A 12,860-nucleotide genomic window follows, 5' to 3' on the forward strand; every position below is an offset into this window, starting at 1 on the left:
CAACACTAATTTGCTAGCGCCACTTTAGCGCTAACGGTCGTGGTACGAAGCTTGCTCGTACGTCGTTACGATCGTTGAACAAAGCAATCGTAACACCTCGCGCCCAGTAGAGCTGATGCGTTTTGTTGGAATTGGATGTAAATTAAGCTGCAGGAGACAAAAAAAAATAGTGGCGAAACATTAAACTAAAAACCGATTGATTAATAAACGAATCTTGTTACATATTAATAGCAAAATAGCAGAGGTTGTTGTCCCATGTTGTTGTGATACATTTATATTGGAAAATGGCACGATAATGACAACACAAACGGCATGGAGTTATGTTTTAGAATTTATCGCTCTTTATTTTCGTTCATGCTCTTTGGTTACATATAAAATGAAAATATGATGAGTTAACATTCACCGACCCTATCCTTCGGCAATCTCGTCCTTGCGCACCAATCTACAAACGGTTTTGCAGCGCACGCACACCACACGCCTGAATAATCCGCATCCACACTTCCCACATACTGCTTTCTATAATATAATTCTTCCTTTCTTCTCTTTCTTCTGCCTGCCTTTATGGTAAATCTGGTGATGATAGGATATAAGTCGCACGCGCACATTTTGCCTTACTTCCCTACCATGCGTTACTGCGTGCTTGCGTTCATCGTTCATCACCCGCCGTACTATTTTCCTTCCTAGAGTTGCATTAAATTACTAACAATAAAACGCTCCATATGCATCTGGCTATTCTTCGTACAAAGCAAACAACAAAACCCAGGTTAGTTATCGATGTTCTATGCACACTGTACACACCGCCCATCGCATCGTGGCCACATTACTCATCCCGCGCTCGCGCCTTTGTGGTAAAATATTTCGATCAAAAAAAAAAATGGCACCAAACGGTGCGAAAAATATACGATAACGCTAACGAGATTGTGGAGTAAACTACAGCAAGCACGGACCAGGGACACAGGACACGCCATTTGGTGCGGGTGAGGGCTAAAAGCATAAACCCTTCCCTTAAAAAAAAAAAAAACTCAATCTCGGCGTGACCATCCAAAGTGGTTTTATTTGAGTTTTTGTCCGCAGACACACACACACACACAGATGCAGAGCCATAAAACGGGAAACAACACACACCGCCCACGGAAAATTATAATATCGAAAACCATAAAAATAAACGTCCGAAAAATTCGGGCATCGGGACCATCCACTGACCACGAAGGGAGAAACAACGAAAAAAAAAACAAAATGGACAAAATCGTAAAGCCTGCGGAGTGTCCTGCCACCAACAACAAACCAAAAAAAATGGCCATTTCCGTCCATCGTTCCCATAGCCGGGGCACGCTATCCCCCATCCCGCAAAATTCGCAAAACCAAAGGAAAAATGGGTGGGTTGTTTCATAATTCAGGCACATATTAAATTAAAAATTAATCTATTTAACCCCTTCGTCCCCGTTTCGTTGCTGTTGCTGCGAAACAAAAAAAGTAGGGAATGAAGGTTTTTCGGGTGAGTTTTGGTCACATTACGACCGGAATTCGATCCCCTGTTGTAAGCGGTGGAACTTGTTATGTGTGTGTGTGTGGGTGCAATCAAATGTGGACGTTCGCGGTGTGTTGGTACATTTCCGGAAGTTTCCAATATTTCCTTTCCGGCGGAGACCGGCTATCTTTTGGGTGCCGTTTGGAATCCGGATTAGCCGTCACCATCACTCTCGTGTTGGAGTATTCGGCCTCGTTCGGACGTTAAAACGAAAATGGGGCTCTGTAAGACCCACATCCAAGGACTTCCGTTTGTGAGTGTGTGTGTGCGTGTCAAATAGAGAGTGAGAAAGATCCTTACGTGGGGGCGGAGCTGAGTAACCTCAACTGACCCTTTTTTTTGTGCTGGTGCTTATCCGTTATCGCTTTTATACACGTCTATACAGTTCTACAGAAATCCCAATGTTACATGTTTAATGATTCAAGCACAACTACCCCTCTCCAGCCCGCACCGAAAATCCGGTCAGCTCTAATCTTCCTGCCGAACAACTCCTATGCCCGGCATAATAAAGGCTTTGGCCATGGCGAGGATTCCCACCCATCTGGAAGTCCCGTTTTCGGCCGGTCGGGAAAGCGGAAACAGCGGAAAGTTTCCCAACGTCACTGCTCTACGGCATGGTTGGTTAGCCATTGCACCACATCTGTCCCCATGTACTGTGTGTTTTTATTCGCGGTTCTGCACAACACAACCAACCAACCAACAGCAGGAAGTCAACAGTGGCGACCTCGGTAGAGTTATGCACCCAGGGCACCGGGACTGTTTGCAGCGTGTGGAGCTGCAACGTCCCACAACGTCCCGGGTACAGCAACTTCTACTTGAGGAGAGGAAAAAAAACAACAACAAAAACTAGATTTTCATGGCTTATCAGGTTTCGGGCACGGGCACAGTCTCCAGTCTCAGGGCCGTACTTCCGGTAACTGTGGATATACTAAACAAAAGCCGCTGCTATCCTTCTATAGTGGCCCGGCACTGCCCGTGGAGGGAGCTGACGGGGTCGCTGTGGTTGCACATTTGCTGACCGGTATGACGGTGGCCAGCAGTGGCGTCGAGTTCGAGTTTAATAATGTACATGTGGCCCCACCGGTACCCCCACCCTGCGTACTGCTGCTGGTGTAAACCGACCGGCTGGCCCCCGTTGCGGATGGTTCGATCGTGCCGGATATGGTAACAATCGTAACCAGATCCTTGCTACCGCTGCCGTTTGCGGTGGGAACGGTTCCAGCCGGGCAAAGCCTACTGCTACTACTACTGCTACTACTGTTTACGTTGCTACCGGCAACACCAACGCCCGGCTCGACGCTACCCTTTTGCTCCTCGCCACTGCCGGCATCAATTAGAGACATGCTGGGAATTGAATTTCGCTGTCGCGAACCGGCCTGCCCCCCGTCCACCAGCGCACCAGAGTTCGTGCATTGATCGTCGATTTTAATTATGGACGGTGCATGATGATTCACACCCGTCGCGTTCGTTCGGTGCGCATTATCGTCACTTATTAGGTTCGCATCCTCCACCGGACTGCGGCTGCCCTCCCGTCCCGGTCCAGCTGCTGGTGGGTTCGATGGTGCCGGTGCCGCTACAGTAGGCTGCTGTTGTGATGGCCGCTGAATTGGATCGGTATCCGTTGGCGTCGGGTGCAGATTAACCGAACGGTAGCTCGGTGGAAGCGTACTATGGCCGTCGGAACCGTACGGGTTCGGTGAGCTGTTCACCTGCAGCTCGGCATGGCCGGACGGTGCTGGCACATTGTTCACACTGTTGCTCGAACCACCACCGACGGCACCACTGATTATGCCACTAATGCCACCGAATATGCTGTTGCTGCTGCCGTTATTATAACGCGAGCTGAGTGGTATTCTGAAACGAGGGTAAGCAAAAGCGCGTGTTGGGTCAAAATATAAACACAATTTTCACCTCCAGGTCGGAAAATGAAGCCTTGAATGGGAATCAATTCATCTTTCAGTTTGGGCTTTTTTGGTTGAGAGAGAGAGAGAGCTTTCTACGGCACCGCACGTCAAACAACAGAACGCAAACCACCGACTACTACGATTAGAGCTGTGGAGATCTCGGTTGTTCTGCCCGAGCACGTCACACGCGTTGCGATATTAAACTTTCAATCATGGTTCCCGCGTATATAATTAACATCCTGCCTGTCTGTTGCGCTATGTAAATTATGGAACCATTAAAAGTAGAAATTCATTGTATGAAATTGCCTATCAAAAATCACCACCAACCCCAGCGCAGCCCAGCACACGGCCGCGTGGTTGGTGGCTGGTTTTGTGTACTCTCCATGCACTGCTCGATGGAATGGAAAAAGTTAATTAAAGCCCACGATTAAAACATGTCATCAATATTGAATAAGCGCAACGGATCGAAACATCAATTAAACGCCTGATGTTGTTGTTTTTTTTTCTTCATGTTTGCAAGTCCACAAACAACCCCATCAGCCAGCCCATGTGTCATTTGTCCATTTCGTGGTTCAGCGCTTTGCCTGCATTATTGGAGACACCTTTGGGCCTTAACATGGGGCAAGTAAAATAAAAAAAACACCACCCTCAAATGTAATCATTGTAATTGATGATAAAAAAGCAAACTTTTCCATTTATTTGGAGGTGATGACAACTGCATTTTGTACCTTCCTTGAAGGCTGCTTCAAAAACTACCCTCTAATTGAATTCTCATGCTGATGGATGTAAAGCTCTCGCCCGTTACAAGCCGAAAGACAAATCAATTACTACGAAGCAGCGAATAGTGTCGCATGAACATATGAAGCTGCTTGGACCTTATACTTCTGCTAATGGTTGACACTTCGAAGACACTCACCTTAAAAGGCTTCCCACGTTGGATCGATAGGTCGGTGGCGGTGAGGCCGTACTGCGCATCCTTCCCGACTGGCGGTCCCGGTCCAGGAGCAGCAATCTGTAGTAGTGTGGGTGGAGGAAAAAAAACACAGCAATGAAACAAGGTGAGAAAGAACCCACAAGTATATCTTTTAATACGCCATCCTAAAAACGTCCTTATACACATGTCCCTCTACACATGTCCCAACCTCCCCCCACCCACGTACAACAGTAAACCATTCCAAGAATGTTTCACCCACCCGGAATGTTTCTCCAAGGACGTACTTCTCTTGTGATGATACATTTCTATCATTCCATTAAGGACCACCACCCTCCCACCCCGTCGAGAGCTGAAGCCACACACACATTTATTTTGTCCCGGCTCTTTTTTCCCCGGCTCTCCACACCGCGTTCCGTTGCCGGTTTGCCGCTGAAAAACCTCATCGTTGCCGCATCGTTGATACGTAATTGAGATAAATGTTGCCCGACACCCGGGCCCCGGGTAATTACCAGGCCATGTTTCAAGCTTTCGAGACGCTTGTTAGGAGCGGCAGCAGTACACATGGTGCTTCACCACTTGAGCGTAAGCACGAAACGGCAGTCGCTTTTTGGGGAAAGGTGCGTACAACGGCAATTCGTTCCAGTGCTCAACGCACCCGCCACTAGATGGCGCTAGCAGCGAGCATTTAGTAGCTCCATTGCTCTAATCGTACCGGACAGCACACACCGTGTTAAACTTCGCTCGCGTACGCATTTGTACGATTATTTTAATTTGTAATTACATTATTCAATCGGTATTACATGGACCGCGGGTGGTAGAACTGTCGGATGTAATTAATGACCCAGTGGCGCCCGCGTGTGCGAGAAGAGGAGCCCTCGCCAGTTGGAGTGGAGGATTTGCAACACAATCGCTACCACGGAAACAATCCGACCGAAATGCATTCAGAGCAAACCGCAATAGACAATCGGGACCCGGTGTGCAATATCCCGAAGCTCTGTACACACACACAGCTGCGTCCATCTGCATGGACCGGAAAGTTCTATACCTATCATTCACGTTGGCTTTATCTCGGCGAGCTTTATCACACAGCGTGCAACTGTGAAGGTGGTTTTGGTGGGCGTCTAAAGCTAACGCCGCGAGATGCAAACCATTCGTTCGGTCTGTTGTTTAGTGATTATGCGCCCCCCGAATGTTGGGATTACATTGTGGAAATTCCAAACGTCGAAAAGCTACCCGGCGGGCTAATGTAATTGATTTATTATTATGCACTAAAGCTTACAGTTATCCATTTTATTTTTCCCTCATTCGTGTCTATAAATTGACCAACCGACTGATGGGTGAAATACCTTACCTTAATCTATATTCCTGCATGCTCGCCTGGTAGGATGGAGGCGGTGGCCTATGCTGGAACTCGGGATACAGCAGCCCGTGCGGTGTACTTCCACCACGTCCGCAAGGTCTCCGCGAGCAGCGTCCCAGATCGACGGTAGAACCAAGCCCCAGGCAGGGTGGTGCACCCGGTGCAGTCATGCGCCACGCCGCCCCGCTAACAGTCACTAGAATCACTCCAACACCTGGAAGGGAAAGTAAAAACAAAAATAAATTAATGAAGACGATACAAAACCAAAACTTTCGGTGTGGTGGACAAACTTCGCCGGGAAAATCAACAATTTCCAGGGGTGGTAAATATGTTGCGGGTGCAATACACAAACTGCTCACATTAAAAACGGTGATGCAATTCTAATGAATGCGCCACCACCCAGAACACCTTCCAGGGTTCTCGGATTACAGGGTCTGTAGATATTCCAGATCGCACCCGGTACACTCTAGCTCCCATCGAAACAAATCGCAGAAATAACCCCAACATTCCCAGTTTCAACTCAAAAACCCTGCATAGCACGCCCCAACCAGTACACACAATGCACGTGGCGCATTAAACAACGTGTCACCACAATACGGGGCGGTAAAGTTTTTTAATTAAAATGTTAATTTCTTTCTCCCGCTTCTACAACTCCACTTCCCACCATAAGTCTAACGCTAAGCTTTGTCACATTCCTGTCAGCTTAAAGGCGGCAAACGAAACGTCGCGCAAACGGCGATTGATTGTAGGGGAAATGGGAAAATAGGAAGTTTTGTTTATGCTTTAAGGAAGTAACTCGTGCGACACAAGTTTGATGGAGTACACTGACTCCATTCATTCAACAGTACAGCGGTTTAAAATCGTTCTTCGGACATGCAGAAAGCATTAATTATAATCTCTATTTTAGCCTTCTGCTCACTCTACTCCTCCTGCAGCTTATTTATTAATCAGATAAAAAAGACTCAAATCTTTAGCTTCTTACAGTGCTTCCTTCATCATTTTGACTGCTAGTTCCATCAACCGTCGAAGTCAATTTCCCTCGTAACTTCACAGGCCTCTACACTTGACTTTCATTTGCTTCTTACGCGAAAGGTTCATTTTGGTGGAACAATTTCCAGTTGTTGGAAGGTCCATATTTTCGTCCTTCCGTGTAGAAAAAAAAAGCAAAAAGAAAAATCAATTCAACGCATTCTCCTTACACTGTCCGGTAGGGTGGTTTTTTTTCTTATTGCCAACCCCCAATTTCCTTCCTACTCAAAACGTTCCCGGCAGTTCGTCATTCAATTTTCTTCACCGGAGCAAAATTAATAATAATCATCATCAACGGGGCTAGACATGGGATGAGAGCGGAACTTTTCCACCGTAATGCGCATCCCCACCGGGGGAACGCAGGGAACGTCATGTTTTATCAGATATCGTATCAGGAAATCGCAAGAAAATGCCACAGAGCCCGGTCGTGCTGGTGGAAGGAATGGTGCTCCTGTGGCCTGTCGGCGCTTTGTTGGAGAATGGGCAAAGGAAATTTGTGGAAAGCGTTCATGGAAACGATCACGATGCGGCACGATGATGAGAGCGTGATGAAAGTGAAAAATGTATCTGGCCAGGGACGAGAGGCGTTTTTTTGTTCGCTTTTAAAACTCCGAAGAATCGTGAAGAAACCCGTGTACCGATAAGGGCGATAGAAGCAAGGAAGCTGGAAAAGCGTTTGCTTAAGCTTCGCCGCGCGAAAGAGACGAACAAACGTCGACGCAAGCTGTCGGTAAAGGTTAAAATATCGATCAGTTTCTTTTTAAACAATTTACCATTCCGATCGATCACGACATTAAATGTTGAATGAAAATTTATTCGTTTAACACTCTTTTTTTTTTGCTCGTGTGGCCAAAGAGTGAAGAAAGGGTACGACACCACCCCCAGGGTGGCAGGTGAAGAAGAATGGTACAATCAAGAAAACATTATTCATGCTCCACTTCGGTGTGGAGTCATTTTTTTTTTTTGGTCTGTGCCTTCCCTATCGGAACGTGACGATGATGACCGATGCTAACCGATTTTTGCGGTCTTTGGTCACGAATTCCAAACTTACAGGGATAATTGAATAGGAATTTATATTGTAAAACGCGGGGTGTGAGTGTTTTTCTTTTTGTATTATTTTGAGCTGGGATTTATTATTTTTACCATTGCTTCAAACCATCCGGCCGAAAAAAAGAAACGGTTTGAATAGCATTAAGCGAGTGTCATCTCTGATTTAATAGAACATTTTCATGCCGTAGCACAGCACACGAGCACGGGTTTTGAAAGAATAATCCATTTCACCGGCAAGACACGGGTAACACACACACACACACGCCGTGAATCATGTGCCTAAACGAAGCGACAAAGTTCTGATACTTTCAAATGCGCTTATGCTGGGTTATAAAATAAAGAGTGATACCAAACAAACAAAAAAACAAAAAACAAAACATTCTTCTCGTTCCCGGCGGTGGGTCGGTTTTCCGGTTGCTTCCACGCAAGCCGAGGAATGGAATGTTCATTCATAAATCAAGACGATTGTTGGATAAAACCGAAACCACCCCTCCGGGCAGAACAACCCATTGCGTTTTTGTACGTGTGTGTGTTAAGTGTCTTTAGGAAAACCAGTGGAAAAATGGAAATCCACATGTTCGCAACAAATCTTCCCGCAATCCCAGTTACTCCACTGCTTCCCCCCATGCTTCTGTTGGAGCGGGCTTCTGTTCACGAGCCATTTTGGGTTTTCATGTTCGACCCATCAAGAAAGGAGAGCGAATGTTCGGTGACAGTTTTTTTTTTTTTTGAGGAGTTGCTCTCAGTGCCCTGATACCGATGGAATTAAGTTTGTCATCCTAATTGATGGCTTTTGTGCAATGTGTTTTTAAAAGGATGGGGTTACACGTTTCAGGTTCAAGCTCCGGTGTTGTGTGTTGGACAACCTGGTTCGCAATGGTAATTTAGACAGCTTGAACTGCGTGCTGTCTGTTGCATTAACGCTCTGCTCGATCACAGGAAAGTGGATTAAGCATTGCATGAAATGCAACTGACATTTCATGATGTACAGAGGACTGCACCGAATGCTTCATCATCAACAACATTGGAATGAAAATACCACCCGTGATCGTGCGAATTTCCTTCTCATCTGTTATTCCCGTGGAAATGCATATGCGTATGCGTATGGGAAACGCAAACCGTGCAGCTGCAGCTGTAGCTCTGTCACTTTAGACGATTGCACTAATCGACCCGAGCAAGCGAAGGCGCATCGCTCCCAATTCCCGCATCCTCTGTTCCGTGTCACAAGCGACACGCTACACATAAATCATAATCAACATCAACACACACACAAACAAAAACGCATAAAGAGCAACAACCATTTGCGTACCGTAATACCAAACCGAGCGGCCGAGGTAAAGGCATCATCATAAATCATCAACACTTCTTTCCTTCCTTGGGGCGTTCAGCGGCGGTGATCGTACCTTACGATGCCCGTTTCAGGGAAAGGAGCTTAGAATTGTGCACCCCACGAATTGGAACGACCATCGCTCGAAGGTGGTTTCGAATCGGTGTTTTACTTTCGATTTCGAAATCGTCCCCCACGATCGGGCCACGATCGGTGCCGTTTGCAATGTGAGAAACGGTTTCATTTGCTGCACCGATTGGGCAACCGCAGACGTTGTACCGTGTTTAAATAGATTGCTTCCTTGCACGAACACCTTGCGCTAGTACGTACATGCCTAAAGCAGGGCTTAAAATGGTCACTTCATTTGGGAGAAGATTTACAGCAAATTAATGCTGCAAAATTATAACCTACTCGAGAGTAGCTTCATTTGGAAGCGTGATTCTTGAAATACTGTTGTTAGCCAGAAAAAAGGGCCACCCCTGTAAGGGGCCGCTGTTAGCGGAAATGCATCTCGCTGCTCGTTCGAGTGTAGGTGTGAAGTAGGTCAGATGCACATATGCATGTTAGTGCCTTCTTGGCTGCAGCAATCGATGTAAAAAACGAGAGGAAGAATCGGAACAAATGGGTTTAGGGGGAAATTTAAACCATTCAATCTGTTACAACCAACGCCTGCTTCAATTGCTGTTATAGGCGGAAGTGCGCTTAAACGTCCGCTTCCAGCACGTAATTTGTAATGCCGTCTACCGTCTACTAAAAACTGTCAACAGTGAATCAGTTTTTACCATTTACTAAATGTCTAGCGAAAAGGCCAGACAAGAGCATCGAGTAATGCGGTGTGAGAAAATCATTAAGCTGACAAAGGTGAACATCCAACTCACAAGAGCTAGTTCATGAGCTTTTGGCGCAATAAACTGTCAATGAGCTAGTTCAGAGTATTGTTTTGACCAAAAAAAAACTATATATTTATCATCCTATTAGGGGTGGCCCAGTGGCATGATGGTAGCGGTGCCGGTCTTCACAAGAACGGACCGAAAAAAAAACCCCATCAGGACCAATCCCGCAGGATTGATACGCGTTACTGACCATCCAGCTACGGGTAAATAAAGTCACAGAAAGCCAGAATTGACAGGCACTAGACCTCCTTGAGGTTGTTGTGCCGATAAAAATAAGACTTATCATCTGTAATCTCTACACATCTTTAAACGTTTATTATTAATTATCGGTTGAGATGTTTTCCACCAGGATTGATCCATTTTTCAGTTTACAATTTTCTCATTTTCATTTAATAATGAAGTGATACCAATAGCCAATAGCTGAAGATGTAGAATCATGATTAATGATACCGTGGGTAGAAGGACACACTTGAAATTTTATGGAAGTACTTGAAATACTTGACATATTCTGAGGTTTCTTAAATTCTTAAAATATTCTCCTAGGGCCAGAAGTGTCAATTCCATTAGTGCTCTGGCAGGTTTTGTCCCAATTATACTTTCCGTCATATCCGTCATTCGAGTCAGAGCTGTTCCACAGGTATCACAGGTACCTGTAAGTACCCCACATCATGTGTAGGCCCTTGCGCTTGTTACGGTAGTAACATGACACAACAACCGTTCTAAAATGAAGATTTCACGCCGCAATTGCACACATTTCAAAACGTTACATCTGCGCTAACGCCTACGAACCGATTTGCTCTCCGCGAAGGAACGACGATATGCTTTGAGGTTGCCGAAATGCAATTCTTCTTCTGGCCCTGCTTTTTCACCCACGTAACGCTCCACTTACGGCAGGCACTAAATAGGAAAGGGTTTCGCAGCGAGGAAAATTGCCGCTAAAAGCATTGTAGGAGTTTCCACGCTTCTTTCCCGCTTTCTCCTCGTACACCAAACCATCACACAACCCTTGCAACCCTGGAGCGGGCAAATTACGTCCATCGAGGGGAAATTTATCCACCCACCCACAGGAGCGAATCGAAATAAGGTCACGGCGGTGTACATTATGAAAGGGAAGACAGGGAAGGTCTCCCGTTCCTTCCAGTTCGCTCGTAGGCAAAGATTTAAGATGCAGCCAGATTAGCACCGAACGTTCCGAACGATTCCGGGATAATATTGATGGTGCACCGGTGGAAGGTTTGCAGCAGTTTAGAGGAAGATCAATCGTTTCGCTGGATAGATTCCGACTTTCGGGCATCTAGGGTTGCATGTGCTGCTGAACTGCTCCGAGTACTTTTGCCAACACCTGTGTGTGGATTTTTTTTTTGTGTGCTCCTGCCATACAAACCACCTTCATGCTGAGAAATGGGAATGGAACAATTAGTTTAATGGACTTTCGTTTTATTACACTTTCCCATCGATAGCACACCAGCTATCGATCTCGGGATTAAGGTGCAATAAATTTAAACCCGTTCAACCTCGCCACCGGCTCGTCTCGTCTTCGGCGCGGAAAAGTAACATTGGCCGATGGTGCACAACACACCAGTCCGCAAGGAAACAGAACCGGTTTCCGGAGGGACGGAGAGCACCAGCCAGCTAACGGGTGGATCTTTGGAAAGGGAATTGTTTACCGGAAAAATTGTTTGTAATTAAGAGCAATCATGACGGTCGGTGGTGTGGCACAATGGGGTTTGGGGGGATTTCCGACAATTATTGAGCATCTTAGCAGCGTCAGATTTGTAGTAATGTGGCATCAAGTTGCACCCGTGGCAGCCGTTTGGCTCAGCATGCACGCGAGACAAATAAAATCAATCCATCGATCGGTGAACAATTCGCTTTCAGGGAAGATAGATTTAAACTCTGTTTATTGGAGATAAATAGTTGGTCTTAATATAAACATAACTCAATACAACACCAGAAAATACAAGCGAATAACATACATCCCGCGTGTATTTGTGCTGCGTTAGTACGGATTTAACGACTTCTTACAGCAAAACTGTCCATTTAAGATCGATATTCGCGATTAAATGATAATACAACATTCATCACGTCTCCACAGTTGCAGCCACAATCGCTACCAGCACACAAAACGTACCTACGCCAACCGCAAAACGCATTTGAATTCGCGAATACGTTTGCCTCCGACTAAAATATTATACTAATAAATCCATAAACTCCCCCGGCAAAACGATGCGTATCGATTAAACGCTCATTATTGCCGTCATTCAGGCGCGAAATTTAACCGAAACAGCACCGCACCACTAAAACATAGGTGACCAGCTGCCACTGCCTTCTTTCTTTCGCTATGCCCGTTATTTTTCTCCCCATGTCCCCGTGAGGCCCCGAAACCCGTGGATGTACCTCTAATCCTCAGAAATACCTTCCGCCTGTTTCGCTATCCACTAATTAGGCGTTTCTAAACCTCCGAATCAGCTACGATCGAACTGAAAGGTTGGGCGCAGGGTGCATCAGCATCCATCGTGCGGCTGCGGAATGGCATGCCACCATCATTTACACCCAACAACAACCCCGCGAGTTGTGTCCGGTGCGGTCAAATCGCACGTGATGTGAAACTAGATTGATTCAAATTCATGCCGATTTCCATCCGGTAACTGCTGCATTGCTGCAATTCCGTCGGGAATGTGTATTGCATGCGGTGTATTAGAAATTCTTCCCTTCCCTCTCCCTTTCTCTCACTCTCTCTCTCTCTTTCACATATACCCAGACACATGCGATAGAAAAAAAAACCACCCCCATATCGCCCGGAAGCTCACTCGATTTTGCCCACAGGTTATATGC

The 12,860-nt window shown here is 46.2% G+C and overlaps 1 protein-coding gene across 1 annotated transcript in view; it reads right to left on the reverse strand.

The window, feature by feature from the left end:
• Positions 1-2,481: 2,481 nt before the first annotated feature.
• LOC128713833 (uncharacterized) overlaps positions 2,482-12,860 on the reverse strand; it is a 110,258-nt gene continuing 99,879 nt past the window's right edge. The window contains exons 4-6 of the mRNA XM_053808702.1: positions 5,718-5,940; positions 4,349-4,444; positions 2,482-3,382 (exon numbers count right to left, since the gene is read on the reverse strand). Of these exons, the coding sequence (XP_053664677.1) occupies positions 2,482-3,382; positions 4,349-4,444; positions 5,718-5,940 (1,220 nt within the window). The remainder of the gene's footprint in view (positions 3,383-4,348; positions 4,445-5,717; positions 5,941-12,860) is intronic.

The sequence above is a fragment of the Anopheles marshallii genome, chromosome 3 (assembly GCF_943734725.1).
Source record: "Anopheles marshallii chromosome 3, idAnoMarsDA_429_01, whole genome shotgun sequence".
NCBI classification, from domain to species: domain Eukaryota; kingdom Metazoa; phylum Arthropoda; class Insecta; order Diptera; family Culicidae; genus Anopheles; species Anopheles marshallii.